This window comes from Aegilops tauschii, chromosome 7 (genome assembly GCF_002575655.3).
Source record: "Aegilops tauschii subsp. strangulata cultivar AL8/78 chromosome 7, Aet v6.0, whole genome shotgun sequence".
Taxonomy (NCBI): Eukaryota; Viridiplantae; Streptophyta; class Magnoliopsida; order Poales; family Poaceae; genus Aegilops; species Aegilops tauschii.
The window spans coordinates 619,991,899-620,010,272 of NC_053041.3; the positions used below are offsets into that span (position 1 = coordinate 619,991,899).

An 18,374-nucleotide genomic window follows, 5' to 3' on the forward strand; every position below is an offset into this window, starting at 1 on the left:
GGAGCAGGTGAGGAGAGAACCGCCGGGCATGGATGCAATGGCAAATGCAGAGTTGGCTAGCTCAGTTTGTATGCAACCAGATGCGTCAGGATTCGGATTGTTAATTGCATCTTGTCACTTTATTAGACGATTGACTGCATCTTGTCACAACAGGTAGTATAATTAATCTGCATGTGTATAATACTACGATAGTACAGTACTAGCTTTGAAAGTGAGCAGGGATCGATACATGTGGTCGGCAGGTGACATGCATGGTGCTCAGTCGTCGGCGAGACGAAGCATGCAATACTTTTCTTCGTGTATGTTTATTGTCTAGATATATAGAAGACGACATGCAGAGGCAGAGATGACTTGATGGCACGACGACGGCGACGGCGGAGGAGTTTCAGGTTTGCGGGGCGTAGGATTTGCTTGGAGTGGTTTGGTCAGGCGACGCGATGGAGGATTTTTTTTTTCTTTTTTCTTTTGAGGGGAGCGATGGAGGAGTTGAGGGCGGAAGAGGAGGTGGCCCAGCGAGCGTTTAGCTGCCGCTGGGCCGGGGACGAGCAAACCGCTCGGTTCGCCGTGTGCTTTTTAGTACCGTACCGTGCCTAAACAAAAATTAGTACCACACCGCTCGCATTGGGGCGTACTTCGCGGTCTAAATAACCTGGTACTGACACACGTATCGCCGATGACGCAAAGCATATACACCAGCTTGCTGGTCCAGGTTCTGTCGAGGCAAAAAGCACCTTAACTTGCTGTTAAGTCCTGCATGAGAGGGGCCAGAAGTATGAATTGGCGCTAGTCTTTTTTTTCTAAGTGTTCACTTTTCATTTTTCAAAATACCAAGATCTATTATAAAAATGGCCAATTCTAAGCGTCGGTCGGCTAACCCAAATTTCGGTTGTTTGATTTGCCTAAATGGTTTCGCTCATCTCCCTAGCACCCTTTCCCATCCCGCATCTCGCCCAGTACCATGGCTCCAACCACCCTCGGTCGCGGAACCGCGCCATGCCGGTCCAAAGCACTGCGCCTCGTGGGCGCCACCACACTAAATTGCAGCATTCATGGATCCTGCCGCACCGAGACTCGCAGGCTACATTTGCACGGGTTCCAGCAATGGCGTGCATGGTTGCAACATCTCACTGCAGGCCTCGAAGCTCGCCAGCTCGCTATGGTGACATTGTCGTCGCCGCAACGGTTCCATCAAAGTCGATTCACGGTTGCAGCACCTCATTGCCACGGTTCCAGCTCTCCGCGGTGGCCTGACGCAGCTCGCCACGGTCACTTGTTCCACTCGGTTGTGCCTGCTGGTCGAGGTAGTAACAAAAATAGTAGCCGGTTGCAACAAAAAAAGCCAATTCCAACAAAAATTGTCTTGCCGTCGCCGGGTTGAAGCAAAAAATTCCGTCGGCGTTGCCGGGTTGAAGCAAAAGGTTCCGTCGGTTTGGGCAAAAAAATGATGCCAATTCCAGCAAAATTGCCTCGCCGTCGCCGGCCACAACAAAAGAAACTCGTCGGTTCCAACAAAAGGAAAATCCGGTTGTGGCTCAAAATCATGTTAGTTGTAGCATGTCGACTCCACGCCACCAGAAGCACGCCTCGCTCTAGCGTCGGTTGCTGCCGGTTGCAGCTCATGAGACCACCATCTCCAATAACGGCGGCTGCCGGGGTTGTAGCACGCAGCACCGCGTCGGGGGGGGGGGGGGGTGTAGCTCGTAACCTGTCTCCTCGAGCTCGTTGGTGCTTGTTGTGCTTGCGGCAAGGCCGGGGGCCTGTCACCTTAAGTTGCTGTTAAGTCATGCATGAGGGGGGCCAGAAGTATGAATTGGCGCTAGTCTTTTTTTCCTAAGTGTTCACTTTTTATTTTTCAAAATACCAAGATCTATTATAAAAATGGCCGATGCTAAGCGTCGGTCGGCCAACCCAAATTTCGGTTGTTTGATTTGCCTAAATGGTTTCGCTCATCTCCCTAGCACCCTTTCCCATCCCGCATCTCGCCCAGTACCATGGCTCCCACCACCCTCGGTCGCGGAACCGCGCCATGCCGGTCCAAAGCACTGCGCCTCGTGGGCGCCACCACACTAAATTGCAGCATTCATGGATCCTGCCGCACCGAGACTCGCAGGCTACATTTGCACGGGTTCCAGCAATGGCGTGCATGGTTGCAACATCTCACTGCAGGCCTCGAAGCTCGCCAGCTCGCTATGGTGACATTGTCGTCGCCGCAACGGTTCCATCAAAGTCGATTCACGGTTGCAGCACCTCATTGCCACGGTTCCAGCTCTCCGCGGTGGCCTGACGCAGCTCGCCACGGTCACTTGTTCCACTCGGTTGTGCCTGCTGGTCGAGGTAGTAACAAAAATAGTAGCCGGTTGCAACAAAAAAAGCCAATTCCAACAAAAATTGTCTTGCCGTCGCCGGGTTGAAGCAAAAAATTCCGCCGGCGTTGCCGGGTTGAAGCAAAAGGTTCCGTCGGTTTGGGCAAAAAAATGATGCCAATTCCAGCAAAATTGCCTCGCCGTCGCCGGCCACAACAAAAGAAACTCGTCGGTTCCAACAAAAGGAAAATCCGGTTGTGGCTCAAAATCATGTTAGTTGTAGCATGTCGACTCCACGCCACCAGAAGCACGCCTCGCTCTAGCGTCGGTTGCTGCCGGTTGCAGCTCATGAGACCACCATCTCCAATAACGGCGGCTGCCGGGGTTGTAGCACGCAGCACCGCGTCGGGGGGGGGGGGGTGTAGCTCGTAACCTGTCTCCTCGAGCTCGTTGGTGCTTGTTGTGCTTGCGGCAAGGCCGGGGGCCTGTCACCTTAAGTTGCTGTTAAGTCATGCATGAGGGGGGCCAGAAGTATGAATTGGCGCTAGTCTTTTTTTCCTAAGTGTTCACTTTTTATTTTTCAAAATACCAAGATCTATTATAAAAATGGCCGATGCTAAGCGTCGGTCGGCCAACCCAAATTTCGGTTGTTTGATTTGCCTAAATGGTTTCGCTCAGCTCCCCAGCACCCTTTCCCATCCCGCATCTCGCCCAGTACCATGGCTCCCACCACCCTCGGTCGCGGAACCGCGCCATGCCGGTCCAAAGCACTGGGCCTCGCGGGCGCCACCACACTCAATTGCAGCATTCATGGATCCTGCCGCACCGAGACTTGCATGCAACATTTGCACGGGTTCCAGCAATGGCGTGCATGGTTGCAACATCTCACTGCAGGCCTCGAAGCTCGCCAGCTCGCTATGGTGACATTGTCGTCACCGCAACGGTTCCATCAAAGTCGATTCACGGTTGCAGCACCTCATTGGTACGGTTCCAGCTCTCCGCGGTGGCCTGACGCAGCTCGCCACGGTCACTTGTTCCACTCGGTTGTGCCTGCTGGTCGAGGTAGTAACAAAAATAGTAGCCGGTTGCAACAAAAAAAGCCAATTCCAACAAAAATTGTCTTGCCGTCGCTGGGTTGAAGCAAAAAATTCCGCGGGCGTTGCCGGGTTGAAGCAAAAGGTTTGGTCGGTTTGAGCAAAAAAAAGATGCAAATTCCAGCAAAATTGCCTCGCCGTCGCCGGCCACAACAAAAAAACTCGTCGGTTCCAACAAAAGGAAAATCCGGTTGTGGCTCAAAATCATGTTAGTTGTAGCATGTCGACTCCACGCCACCAGAAGCACACCTCGCTCTAGCGTCGGCTGCTGCCGGTTGCAGCTCATGAGACCACCATCTCCAATAACGGCGGCTACCGGGGTTGTAGCATGCAGCACCGCGTCCGGGGGGTGTAGCTCGTAACCTGTGTCCTCGAGCTCGTTGGTGCTTGTTGTGCTTGCGGCAAGGCCGGGGGCCTGTCACCTTAAGTTGCTGTTAAGTCATGCATGAGGGGGGCCAGAAGTATGAATTGCCGCTAGTCTTTTCTTTTCCTAAGTGTTCACTTTTCATTTTTCAAAATACCAAGATCTATTATAAAAATGGCCGATGCTAAGCGTCGGTCGGCCAACCCAAATTTCGGTTGTTTGATTTGCCTAAATGGTTTCGCTCAGCTCCACAACACCATTTCCCATCCCGCATCTCGCCCAGTACCATCTCTCCCAACACCCTCGGTCGCGGAACTGCGCCATGCCGGTCCAAAGCACTGGGCCTCGCGGGCGCCACCATGCTCAGTTGCAGCATTCATGGATCCTGCCGCACCGAGACTCGTAGGCTACATTTGCACGGGTTCCAGCAATGGCGTGCATGGTTGCAACATCTCACTGTAGGCCTCGAAGCTCGCCAGCTCGCTATGGTGACATTGTCATCGCCGCAACGGTTCCATCAAAGTTGATTCACGGTTGCAGCACCTCATTGGTACGGTTCCAGCTCTCCGCGGTGGCCTGACGCAGCTCGCCACGGTCACTTGTTCTACTCGGTTGTGCCTGCTGGTCGAGGTAGTAAAAAAAAAATAGTAGCCGGTTGCAACAAAAAAAGCCAATTCCAACAAAAATTGTCTTGCCGTCACCGGGTTGAAGCAAAAAATTCCGCGGGCGTTGCCGGGTTGAAGCAAAAGGTTTGGTCGGTTTGAGCAAAAAAAAGATGCCAATTCCAGCAAAATTGCCTCGCCGTCACCGGCCACAACAAAAAAACTCGTCGGTTCCAACAAAAGGAAAATCCGGTTGTGGCTCAAAATCATGTTAGTTGTAGCATGTCGACTCCACGCCACCAGAAGCACACCTCGCTCTAGCGTCGGCTGCTGCCGGTTGCAGCTCATGATACCAGCATCTCCAATAACGGCAGCTGCCGGGGTTGTAGCATGCAGCACCGCGTCAGGGGGTGTAGCTCGTAACCTGTGTCCTCGAGCTCGTTGGTGCTTGTTGTGCTTGCGGCAAGGTCGGGGGCCTTTCACCTTAAGTTGTTGTTAAGTCATGCATGAGGGGGGGCAGAAGTATGAATTGGCGTTAGTCTTTTTTTTCCTAAGTGTTCACTTTTCATTTTTCAAAATACCAAGATCTATTATAAAAATGGCCGATGCTAAGCGTCGGTCGGCCAACCCAAATTTCGGTTGTTTGATTTGCCTAAATGGTTTCTCTCAGGTCCCTAGCACCCTTTCCCATCCCGCATCTCGCCCAGTACCATGGCTCCCACCACCGTCGGTCGCGGAACCGCGCCACACCGGTCCAAAGCACTGGGCCTCGCGGGCGCCACCACACTCAATTGCAGCATTCATGGATCCTGCCGCACCGAGACTCGCAGGCTACATTTGCACGGGTTCCAGCAATGGCGTGCATGGTTGCAACATCTCACTGCAGGCCTCGAAGCTCGCCAGCTCGCTATGGTGACATTGTCGTCGCCGCAACGGTTCCATCAAAGTCGATTCACGATTGCAGCACCTCATTGCCACGGTTCCAGCTCTCCGCGGTGGCCTGACGCAGCTCGCCACGGTCACTTGTTCCACTCGGTTGTGCCTGCTGGTCGAGGTAGTAACAAAAATAGTAGCCGGCTGCAACAAAAAAAGCCAATTCCAACAAAAATTGTCTTGCCATCGCCGGGTTGAAGCAAAAAATTCCGCCGGCGTTGCCGGGTTGAAGCAAAAGGTTCCGTCGGTTTGGCAAAAAAATGATGCCAATTCCAGCAAAATTGCCTCGCCGTCACCGGCCACAACAAAAGAAACTCGTCGGTTCCAACAAAAGGAAAATCCGGTTGTGGCTCAAAATCATGTTAGTTGTAGCATGTCGACTCCACGCCACCAGAAGCACGCCTCGCTCTAGCGTCGGCTGCTGCCGGTTGCAGCTCATGAGACCACCATCTCCAATAACGGCGGCTGCCGGGGTTGTAGCACGCAGCACCGCGTCGGGGGGTGTAGCTCGTAACCTGTGTCCTCGAGCTCGTTGGTGCTTGTTGTGCTTGCGGCAAGTCCGGGGGAGCATGCGGCGAGCGCGGGGTTGGTCGCAGCAAATCCAATGCGCGGTGGTGGCTCCGTGGATTCGACGCAGGGGAGCAGGAGGTGGGCGGTCGCCGACGCTCGACGCAGGGGAGTAGGAGGCGGTCGTCGGCGCGGGAAAGATAGAGATGTGGGTGAGAGAGATAAAGTTAATCAGTTATGGAGATAAGATAGTAGTTGTCAGACGCATGATTAGTTTGGATCGAGCGGCCGGCGCAAAGTTGGGCCGATGGGCCGTATACAAATGTTTTCCTATAAAAATTCATCGAAAGTACAATGTATCTCAAATGTAATAAGTATTACATCAAGGTATTTGGACCACCGAATCACCAAACATCACCAAACATCGCGAGAACGACCCACTGAAACGCCAACTACCCCTCTCTTATGTAAGCCTTTCCTTCCTTTTCAAATGGTTGAACTTCAAGTTCCTAATCACGTTAGCTTGAGCAAATTGACGATGCTTCCATATGCCAGCCTTAATGACATGCGTGTATGTGTTGCGTATATAATGCCAATGGTTCCTGTGGTGATTTTGCTGAGGTTGAAGCTTATCTAAGCACTTGTTCTGGTCATCGTTGGGGCCAGAGTAGGTTAGGACTTGTACTTTTGATGTAATTTTTATTATGTTTGGGGTGTTTTGTATTTTTGATAAATCTTTATAATAGATATGATATTTTCGAAAAAAAACTCATGTTAATACATCAACAATTTTATATCCAGTGATTCTAATTGGTGGGTTAATTGTATATCAGGCTTGCCGATAGGGCTGAACTTATCAGTTAATCATATTTCACAACTTCAGATAATCCATGAAATGTACCAGATAATCCACATCTGGCCGATATTGTCGATACCATAGCCGCTGGATACCCAGTTGACCAAAATCCGTATATGTATCCATATCCGACATCTGACGGATTCGTGCAAGTGCAGACCATATCCTTAGTAACGGATGCGAATACTGATCCGGAACAGGAATTATCTGCACCATTTACATCCCTAAGGGTAACTCGCGCATTTGTGCGGCTAGATTAGTTTTACTGTTAAAAAAGTTAATATGTTCAGATACCATTATATTCACATAGGTTACAGAAAAGTTTATAGCAAAAGAAACTATTTAGCGACCTAGAATGATTTTTTAGTGTTCCTTGACCTAAGCCAATTATTCTCCTGCGCACTAAGTTTTATCTGATTAATTTTTTATAGCCCATGTTCTATACCATCAAAATAAAATAATTAAATATAGCTAACATACCTGGTGGCGAAATTATTGTACTCCCTCCGACTCCAAAAGAAGAAGGCCCATAAAGTGGACCACCTTTGTAGGAAAAACTATCAATAACTATAATACTTAAAAAATATCAAAGTTTTAAATAGCGCGCTAAGTCTCTTAGCGGCGGACCTCTTCTAAATGCTATAGCGTGCTATAGCGGTGATATAGCGAGCTATTTAAAATGTTTGCTCAAGTGTTTGAACGGAAGACTCTTAGCGCGGGACCTCATCTAAACGCTATAGCGTGCTATAGCGGGCTATTTAAAAATTTGAAAAATATTTACCCTGAAATAGTGATATTAAAAATATAGTATTATGTATTTACTGATACTAATTTGGCGTTCAATTTCTGGATAATTTTTTCTAGAAATTCGGTCAAAATTTGCACAGTTTGACTTGTTTGTCTTTATTCCTTCTTATTTGGTCATTAGTGTATATCTAAAACTAAAGAGTTTAGAAATTGTCCAGTGATGATTAATTAAGCATTAGTATTGATGGCTTACATCTAACCTTATTTTAGTTTCCTCAATCCGTCTCATCATTGATCATAATGTAGTTATGCTTAAATTTGGTGCAAAATCATGGCTCTTCTGCACATGCTCATCTTACAAATTATTAATATCTCTTGCGCATCTATATTGAGAAAACAGTATAATGGGGTGAGCTACGGCTCTCCACATCAATTTAACGCTAAAAACCGTTCGATCGCGTCACTCAACGCTCCTGATCGTCCTGTCATCCCACCTCACCCCATGGCCTTTTGTACCGCTCCAACTCGGGCTTCCCGGTCGGCCCAACGTTAATGGGCTGCTGCTCCGGACAGCGATCTGGGCGCCCGCTCATTCACTGATGCATCGTAATGCCTGATCGTGAACAGACGGTTGCGATCAGCACATGGCTATGGGAGCGCGCGTGGGGTGGGGTTGTTGCTCGCCGCCGATTTGGGCGAACCCTAGAGGTGATGGCGGCAGCCTTCTCTCACCACCGCACACCCTACCAAAAGCATAGATACGATGACCAAGTCCGCTCCATCGTCTTGTCCTCCCATGCATCTTCCATCCTGCGCCCGCATAATATCGACCCACCCCTTCTGCGGGCACCAGCCGGGTTGCTAGCTGCAGGGGAAGCGGCCGTGAAGGAGAGACAGTGTGCCGACGTTGCCGCAGCCGTTTAGCTTTCTGCCCAGCTTCCATTCTCCTCACCGTGCTGACTACGGGACACAGACACGTGCAGAAGTCTCTTTTCCTTCTGCTTCCTCTCGGTTAATCATGGGGATGTGCGTGTTTTTCCTAAGTGGTGGTTACTAGATTACAGTCTCTCTTTGGTTTTGTGAAGGTAACTTGTTTACTGAGTTTCATTGATCAGCTCGAGTTTGTTTTATAGGTAACTTGTTCGACCTTTTATGTCGCAAGGGGGGGGGGGGGTTGTTGTCAAGATTGAACCCTTTTTCTTAATGCTGACTTCATGTCGCTATTTTGATTCTTTGCAGAGCCATGTTCACACACTCCCCATCTTCCCATTCATTAGTAAAGCACCTGCTAATGTTAATAAACTATTGCTATTATATTGGCGCAAATGTGTCACTGTTTTAAATAGCCCGATATAGCTCCGCTATAGCGTTTACAAAAGGTCTTGCGCTAAGAGACTTTGGTCCAAACAAATGAACAAATATTTTAAATAGCGCGCTATAGCTCCGCTATAGCATTTGGAAGAGGTCCGCCGCTAAGATGCTTAGCGCGCTATTTAAAACTATGAAATGTGTACAGTGTGATCATCTCCCATCATCTTCCTATGGTTCCTGCTCCCAGTGTTGATCATTATTCTCCTGTGGGCATCAAAGAAATAGAATGTAAGTAGGATGACCCTAATTTTTTTTATCCCAATAATGGATTTGGCATATGAGAGTGTGACGTTTTTCTTACTGAGGTTCAGTAGCAGTCACCATTCTTCAATCATTTATGAAAGGATCTAAAAAAACATTTCCTAGCTGATATGTATTCCAAATCCCGACTTAGAAATGGTCATTTTAGATGGAGCGGAGTACACAATTATTATAGTTACATTTGTTTTCTTGCCGGACCAAGTTATTTAATAATGATATGAATATCTTGCAATATGGTTGGTGGTGTGTTAGACACTTGATCAAACAAATAACTTTTTCAGAATAAATGGACCCAAGTTGTTTTTAGAACTTGCTTCCCTGCATATTCTATGGACTCCATGAAGATTTAAATCACATCAGATATAAACCATGTTTCAAAGAAATGTACTCAGATAGCCATCCAAATGAAGATGCTCTTTAGTTCTCATTCTCATTGTTGCGAGTGTTGTGAGTGCACGGAAGATAGCTTATGCAATTCATAGTGTTGTCTTTGATTGTATGAGTATTTTGTTTGCCGTTACATTGGGCAATATAATGTTTCAGAGGTCATGGGCCATGATAAGGTAGAGTTTGATGTACCACCATGTGGTGGTCATAAACTTGCAGTGGAAGGATACCGACAAATCGCATAGCATGGCAATATGGTTATTTCCATGACGCTTCCCTATGGCATGTTCTAGGTACGCTTTTTCTGTGACATTATTTGTATGACATGGGAAAGTGATTGATGTAATGCTCAAGCTTCGTGTTATGATACTATCATGTGATTTCCATTGTTTGTTCTTGCGTATGGATATTTGTGTGCTAGCGTTGGACCTTTATTTTCTTTACTTCTAGCGTAATGTGTTTTAAGGTCACACTTTGGTTAGTCCCATATATTTATGTGAAGGATTGCTGAAATGAACTACAAAATTTGATCGTCGCCTTTTCAGCATTCTTTATGTTTAGCATTCTCCTATTGTAGGTTTGCTATTTGGTAGACAATCATCTACGTACTTAAGAAAATGAAATGTATATTGACTTTTGTTATTTATGTAAGGTCGTAGTACAACTGATAATAATAATATATATTGTGACTATATTACATGCTTGCTAATAATAATACCATCTCCAAACATAGCATTTGCATACTGATGAAATGTAGCCTAAGTTCGAACAAGTGTGTCATAGCGTAGCTTATGAATAATGTACCTTTTCAGATTAGTACATGCCATTTTTTGCCCTGAAACTGTAGGTTATAGAAGCTCTTCTGATATTCTATAGCTCATCTTTCGTTTTATTATATAGGTATTACATGGTTAGTGTTTGTTCAGTGAACGGTCAGCCTAACTAGACCTGAAGCTCATACACATGTCCTATCTCGGCGAGGGCATGTGTTTGTGCATACTCCTCCCTGTTCAAGTGCTAACGCAGACAAATGCATTAATGAATGTCTACTTTGGAACTGTGTATTGTCTTTTTGCTGGTAATATATTTGTGTTAGAACATAACCAATGTTAAGTATTCAAGCAGTCATGTGGCGTAAGCATTGTAAATTTGAACTGTTCAAAATATATACATGATTGAAATTTATTATTTCTAAAATAGACGGGCGCGGCAACGCGCGCCTTCATGGTCTAGTATCCATCAAAACATGCTCATCATAACGTCAGAGGTGTTCGGGCTGAACCATTTTTCACCACCTTCAACATGGTGACCACAAGGTGAGCTTGCGTGCGCTGGTAAGCAATGCTTCGCATTCTCTTTCCTGATCATTGGCATGTGTCTGTGTCTTCGGGTCTGCTGTAGCATTTGTATACTTTATCAGAGCAAGGAAGTTTTATAGGCGAGTTATATACGCTAGACTGCTGTCTTTTTGTTTTGTAAACGACGCTCTGTTTTTGTTCTGTTCTTACAACAATATCATGTTACATTTGGTCAGGGCTGAAGGAATGCAGAATTGGGTTGCTTAATTAGTTAATTAATTAATGAACGGGCCAATTCAGATTTGGGTTGCTTAATTAACTCTAGGAGCAGGAGAAATTCGATTGCTAATTGCGTATTGTCACTGTCATGCGTAGTGGCGACATTGTGTTGGTGAAATGGTAATGAAGCCTGCATGATACCATGTTTATTTTTTAATTCCCTGAAAAAAACTTGTTAGCCTTTTGGTGTATGAAAAGCGTGTGGTTCTTGTTACTGTAGCATTTTGTATTGTTGCACGCTTTATATGCAGCAGCATTACAAGTGAGAGAAGAAAGAAATATTGTTTCAGTTGAGAGGTGCATTATTTTTCTCTCACCAAACACTGCATTTTTGTTTTGTAAGGGAGCACTAGTGAACAAGCTCATTCTTTTTCCTTGGCTTCCTGTTGTGATGTCACTTCACTTGTCACCTTGCTTAATATCCCCATTGGCTGCCTCGGGTGCTTTGTCTTTGTCTTTGCCTTTCTTCACCTCTGTCTCCTCTTTCTCCTTGGCTTTCTTCGCTTGAGCCTCCTCTGCCTCCTTCACCTTGGCCGCCGCCGCTTCCTCCTTGGCCTGCTTGAGCGCCTCGATTAGGCCTATCAAGCACACATCCGGGTCCCTCTTTTTCTTCTTCGACATGGGCATCAGGTTCTCTGCAACGTCAGCGGGCGACATGTCGGTCTCCTCGAGCAGGCGCTGGACTTCCCCAAACAGCTCGTGCTCAATGACATCTAGGTAGTTCTTGGCGAGCACCTTGAAGCCCTCAAAGCGGCAGTAGGACATCTCGATGTGCTTGTCCATCCTGCCCCGCCGGATCAGCGCCGGGTCCAGCTTCTCCTTGTGGTTGGTGGTGAAGATGATGATCCGCTCACCTCCGCAAGCAGACCACAGCCCGTCGATGAAGTTAAGCAGGCCCGAGAGCGTCACCTTGGTGGCATCGTCCTTCTCTGGCTCTATCGGTAGCTTGGGCTTGTCATCGTTGTCGGAGTCCTTGTTGCTTGAGGCCTTCTTGTCCTTGCGGCGTTTTCCTGTGAAGTCGACGGAGCAGTCGATGTCCTCTATGACGATGATGGACTTGCCCGTTGTCTCGATGAAGAGCTTCCGTAACTCGGTGTTGTTCTTGACCGCCGTGAGCTCGAGGTCGTAGACGTCATAGTCGAGGAAGTTGGCCATGGCGGCGATCATGGTAGACTTGCCGGTGCCAGGCGGTCCGTAAAGAAGGTACCCACGCTTCCATGCCTTGCCGACCTTGGCATAGTATTCCTTGCTCTCCTGGAAGGCCATGAGGTCGTCGATGACAGCTTCCTTCTCATCGGGGTGCATGGCGAGCGTGTCAAAGGTGGCGGGGTGCTCGAAGGGGACATGGCTCCAGACGCTTTTGCCCTTGTAGGGGTTCCAACTACCACTAGCATTGTTGGTGAAGAGGCGGCGTTGGCGGTTCTTCACAGTGACAGCGCGGCCCTCGCCGAGTACGAAAGGAAGGTAGGAATCAACGACAAGGTCGCGGTGCCGCTGATGGAAGACGACTCGGTAGAAGCGCCTCTCGTCCCCGCCGGGGTATAAGCTGATGACGTTGGCCTTGGACTGCCTCTTGGAGGCGTACCACCAGATGGTGATCCCGGAGAAGTCGTCAGTGACCTCCTCGTGGTCGTCCACGGAGACCCGGAGGTTCTTGCTGTCCTTGCCGAGCTCAGCCTTGAGCTTGCGCGCGCGGCGGGCGCAGGCATCGCTGAGGTAGGCCTCGACGGCAAGGAAGAAGTCGCTGCGCTGGAAGCGCTCGGCGCCGTACTCGGAAATGGTGATCTGGAGGTAGGGATTGAAGAAGGCAGCGAGCTTGGCGGCCCACGTGGTGAGGTAGAGGCGGAAGGTGGGGGGCACGTAGTTCTGCACCACGGACCAGAGGAAGATGACGGTCGCCACCGCCGATCCGAGCCCCGCCCACCTCTCCACCACCGCCGGTGCCATGGCCGGACCTAGCGCTCCTCTTGATATTGTGTGGATGTAAAGCCGTAGTGACCTGGACTGGACTGGACATGCGTGTACATGTTGCGTATATAATGACATGCGTGTGTGGTGATTTTGCTGAAGTTGAAGCTTAGCTAAGCACGTGCTGTCGTGATCGTTGGGGCCGGAGCAGGTGAGGAGAACCGGCGAGCGTTGATCGAACAGTCCATGGAAACGAGATTACTTAATGGATCCAATGGCAAATGCAGACTTGGCTAGCTCAGTTTTGTAGCCAACCAGATGCGTCAGGATTGCGATTGTTAATTGCATCATGAAACATTTTTTAGACGATTGATTGCATCTTGTTACAACAGGCTAGTATAAAATTTTGCATGTGTATTATACAATAGTAGGTAGCTTTGAAACTAATCAGAGATGCATGAGGTCGGCATCGTGCTGAGTCGTCAGCGAGATGAAGCATGGGTGACGATTTGCATGGTGCTGATGACCCCCGAGGACAAGGCACAGTTTAGCTTTTTTTTTTCTTCCCTGGGAAAGGCACAGCTTAGCTGGACGGAAGACGATCGAGGTGGCTCGCTGGGCCGTGAACGAGTACACCGCTCGGTCGGGCGTGTACAAACCACACCGTGCCGAAAGAAACATTAGTACCACACCGCTCGCCACGAATCCTACGTCACGGTCTAAATAGCCTGGTAGTGACCAACCTATTGCCGACGACGCAAGCATATACACCAGCTTGCTGGTCCAGGGTCTGCCGAAGCAAAAAGCAGTCATGACGTACTTCTGGCCGGGCCAGGCCACGGGCCTGTCACCTGAAGTTGCCTTTAACTCAGCATGAGGGGGGCTAAAAGTACGGATTCACGTCAATCTTCTCTTTTCTTCTGAGCCTTCGCTTTTCTTATACCAACATCTATTATAAAAGTTTGAAGTACAAGCTATTTCAAACATATTAAAAATTATATGAATGTCATTGGGCCACCAAACGATCACTATATCGTTGTCAGAACGGCTCACTGAGAGCCTTCATTTTTCAGCCTCTGCTATTCCTATGTTACTTCATTTGCTGAGATTTTAATAGAACTCGACCTTTTGGTCATCCGGAAATTAAGAAATGACGATTTCTTTTAAGGAAAATCATAAGCTTTATTACGGAATAATAGTTGGCAAATATACGATTATAAGGCTATCAACATTTTTTTGAATCTGGCTATCAACATAGGTTAGAACATTATACTCCCAATAACAGCGGGACCTTGTGCGCACGCGCGCACGCACACACACTTATTTGGGTCAATTCATCGGCAACACCACTGAAATTTCTTTTTTTGACGGAACCTCGTCAAAGGGCGGGGAGCTCCCGCATTGCATTAAGAAGAAGAGAATTGGTCCAGTTAATAAGGGAAACCGGACCTAAAAACCGTACATGGCACGGTTAATCAAGGAAAACCGGCGAAGACCACACACACCCGACTAGCACTCAAGGAACATCGTCCGAGCCGGATACAAGAGTGCCTAGGCCCAAGACCATCGACAACACAACATACCCAACCAAATCAACCTCTGCAACCTCAAGAACACGCCTGCAACCAGATGTGCACTCACGCCTAACCTTCAGAAAAATGCTATCACACATTAACCTCCACCAAGGCACGAATTGCCTGGATCGCCGTCGACGTAGCGGTTTCTTGTACATCCGCAAATAAGACTTCATCTTCTCTTGCACATCCTCCTCGGTGACTTTTTTAGATGTCGTTCCCTTCGGTAGCTCCCCAAAAGCCTCCGCCAACCTATATTCAGCATGCTTGGCAGCCGGGATGTTGGAACTTTTGTTCTTATTATCCAAACGTCCACTAGGCCTCTCGGAACAAGTAGATGCCCCTTCAATCTGCACATGAATTGGTGCTTCGAGCAAGGACCGTGGCGCTGTGCAACTGAAACTACTTAGGAACTCATCCAGCAAGGTGGTTCAAGCCGGACCTTGAGGCATGCCAATGTCATCAAGTAGCTTCCCGGACCCCGAAGACATCATAGTGGTCGTGCCCCCTGAAGAAAGCATCACTGGAGAGGAGACCAAGGGAGGTACCTCTACAGCCAAGCCAGCGAGCAAAACCACCTCAATCTGCTCCATGTCCTTGCTCACTTTGACTATCTCCTCAAACGTTCCTTGCTCCTCCTCATGTTGAATCACCATCTAGTGCAAAACTACATCCAAAGTAGGAAGAACATCTGCACCATAGTAGCCAGTACCTCAGACGAGCAAGCAGCCACACTAGTCTCACTAACACCCTTAGCACAAGCAACAACGAGAGGCGCCGGTTCCTCATGCTCACACCAGGGGGGAGGCAGACCCATCGGCGCCGAGGAAGAGAAAGGTCCCCCACCGATCCTCGTAGTCCCTCCCTCTCGCACCTCAGGAGACCCATTGATGGCCGGCGAAGAAACAACACTTCCACTGATAACCTCCAGCCGCTCTAAGAGGATCGAAACCTGAACTGCCCAACCCTGCAGAGTGAACGCCATGTCGCGGAGAGGCTGAATGACCTCCTCTGTACGAGCGGCAGCCAGGGCTTGCACCTCGATGCGCAGCGCCTCGATCTGAGCTGCAAAGTGGGGTTGCAGCAGCCCCAATTCAGCATCAATGGAAGACTTGACGAGGTCGGCAAGACCTGAGCAGGGGGAGCCGGAGTTGCTACAAGGCGCCTCCTGAACGAGCACAGCCGGAGAGGCAGCAACGGAGGCCCACGAGCAATGTCGCGGATATGGCGGAGGCGCGTGGCAGGGTAGCGCATCCGGTGGCCGACGTGGAGAGGCCGCAGGCGAGGGGAGTGGCGGGTTGAAGCTTGTCTGGACGGAAGGCGCGTCAGGCACTCCCGCTCGCGGTGGCCAGAGATGCCACAACCCAGGCACCTTATAGGGTCGCGGCAGTTAGCCACGAAGTGCTCCGACGCGAGGCAACGGAAGCAGCGGCCATACATTCTCCTCTTGAAGGCGAGGGAGAGACCGACCCCTTTCCCGGGAGATGGAGCAGGCGCCTTCTCCATCCGCGAACGACGCTGTCCCCCACCCTCCACCCAAGGCTGCACAGGTGCCTCGGCGACTAGCTTTGGGGTAGAGTTCGCGGGAAGGCGAGGTGGAGGAGGTGGCAGCAGGAGCTCAGAGCACCCTAGGGAGCAAGGGACGGGAGCCTCCAGCCCTCCAACGGCGGCAGCAAGCGAGGGATCTGGATCTGGATTAGGAGGGCGGAGGGAGCGAGGGGTGGAGGTGGAGTGGTAGCTGGGAGGGCTGCTAGGGAGAGGGAGGAGGAAGCTGAGGAGGCCATGAGACAAGGATGAGAGGAGCTCGGGGATCGAATATGTGTGTTGGTTGAGGCGTACCCGTACTGCTTCATTTACATGAAATAACATCACACGCACGAAACCAAGCCTTAGGATAACTCCAATGCGGATCACGTATTGGACACCACCATTGTCTAAAAAACCTATTGGACATCACCAAGACCTCTTTTCCCCCTCATGCTAGGGTTAGCTTTTTCCTCAGAGGCGATGGCGACTTGGGCTTAGAGAGGACGACCTCCATGATGTTCCTGTGCAACAGGATGAAGCACTGACGACTAATTTGACATGATGGATAGCCATTGCCCGAGTCCATATGGACAAGCCCAACAACCAATATTGGTTTTAGAAGAACATGAGAGCGGGGTGGAATTTGGCCAAGGAGGTGAACCTTCGCCCCTGAACGACAACCTTTACACCTTGCAGTTCTATTGCCTTGACGATTCGAAACAGGTTGGAAGAAGGGCCCTAGAATTTCCGTGGTAATGTCGTGGTGTTGGCGCCATATGAAGGGTTTACAAAACCCTCGTCGACCAAGCTCGATTCTCTGAAGATATGGACCTAAATCGACGACCTACCACACGAGTATGTGTCGTTATTGAAATAACTGGCAGGCGATAAACGGGCGGAACAGCGAGGGTCAAGAAATGCGAGCAGCCGCGGGGCCGAGGGGCAGGAGGAGCGGGCCAAGGGTCGCCGGACGGGAGGACGAAGCTGAGGCGGACGGGTGCCACGCAGTTCGGGCGGACCCCAGCTCAGAGCGGCCTGCAACGCCCCATGAACGGCGGCGACGCAGGCGCGACCCATCCCGCGGCAAAGCACCGCCCTTTGCACCGGTCGTCACCTGCGTCGGCGGCAGCCTCCGCGAGCCCGTGCCCGAACCTCGCTCCTGGGAGGTTGAGATGGGGGCCACGCTAGATGGCGCGGCGAGAGCCAGGCGTCGGGGGGGGAGGGATAAGCGGGGATGGGGGCTCTAGCACCGGCGGAGACGGGGTCGTCATCTGCGAGGTCGGCCCACCGGATCCTTACCGGTGCAGCGCCAAGCGGAGCGGCAGGGGGGGACGGGCAGGGCGCGGGAGGCGGCGGAGGCGGGGGCGCCGGCGAGGAGCAGGCAGCGGGGACGACCGAGGGCAAGGGCGCCGGCGAGTCGCCCGAAGGCGGAATCGCAGGAGCGCGCTCCATAAAGCCAATCGTTGCCTGATACCCCTTCCAGCGGCACCCCTTGATCAGATATCTTTTCTTACTGGAGTATTGGCGAAGGTTCACCTCCAAGTCCAGGCGACCGGCCTGCTTCGTCAGCTCCAGGTGGCCCTGCCGCTCCCCTCCTCGGCCTCCGGGACGGCGGCAGCGGCGCTGGTGCATCGAGGGGAAACCCTCCGCGCTGGTACCCCTCCCCCTGCTCCCTGGGCCCTAGGGTCTTGGGCCGTGGCCTAGTGGGCCGCCAGGTGGTGCGGACTGGTCCGGTGTGCCGTTCCCTGGTCCATGCGCCCGAGGGGGTGGGCCCGTTGGGCCGGCCTACTGCCTCTGGGCCGGTTGCTTGCCCTAGGCCCACCTCCGCCGTGCCTGCCATTTGGCTCCCTTACGGGTTCCCCCTCCGCCCCTCCCCCCCGGCACTCAGCCGCCTCCCCCCCATCCTGTCGGTCTGCCTCTCCCTACCTCGACCGCGCCTGCCGCCCCTTCCCTCGGCCCCCTCCCCCGGCCCCCTCCTCCGGCCATGTCCCGCGCTTGGGATGACGGTGAGGCGCGGCGCAAGCGCCGGTACGAGGATCTCCGGGACCCGCCTCGCCCCTCTCCGGACTCTCTCCGCCGCGAGGAAGACTTGCGCCGGGAGCTCCGCGGCCGCGATCGCGACTCCTCTCGCCCGTCTGCCCGGGAGGATCGCCAGGACGCGCGCTGGTCACCCGACCGCTCCGCATGGCGTGGCCGGTCGCGCTCCCCCCAGTCGCGGGTGGCCGGCCGGCTCGCCGCCGCTCCCCCTCCCCGGTGCACCGTCACGACCGTTCACCCTCCCTGCCCCGGCAACAGCGCCCTCCATCCCCGCGCCCTCCCGCACCGGCTCCGGCTGCCCCCACCCGGAAATATGTCCCGCCCCA

The 18,374-nt window shown here is 51.1% G+C and overlaps 1 protein-coding gene across 1 annotated transcript; it reads right to left on the reverse strand.

Annotated features, from left to right (window-relative positions):
- Positions 1-8,552: 8,552 nt before the first annotated feature.
- On the reverse strand, positions 8,553-13,680 carry LOC141027871 (AAA-ATPase ASD, mitochondrial-like). The gene has a single exon (XM_073505417.1). It carries the CDS (start codon positions 13,046-13,048, stop codon positions 11,402-11,404), a length of 1,647 nt encoding a protein of 548 aa, XP_073361518.1. The 5' UTR covers positions 13,049-13,680; the 3' UTR covers positions 8,553-11,401.
- Between the last annotated feature and the right edge of the window lie 4,694 nt (positions 13,681-18,374).

Bases quoted from the DNA above. Each gene is read 5' to 3' on its own strand.
- LOC141027871 (XM_073505417.1), bottom strand. From the start codon at position 13,048: ATGTCATTATATACGCAACATGTACACGCATGTCCAGTCCAGTCCAGG.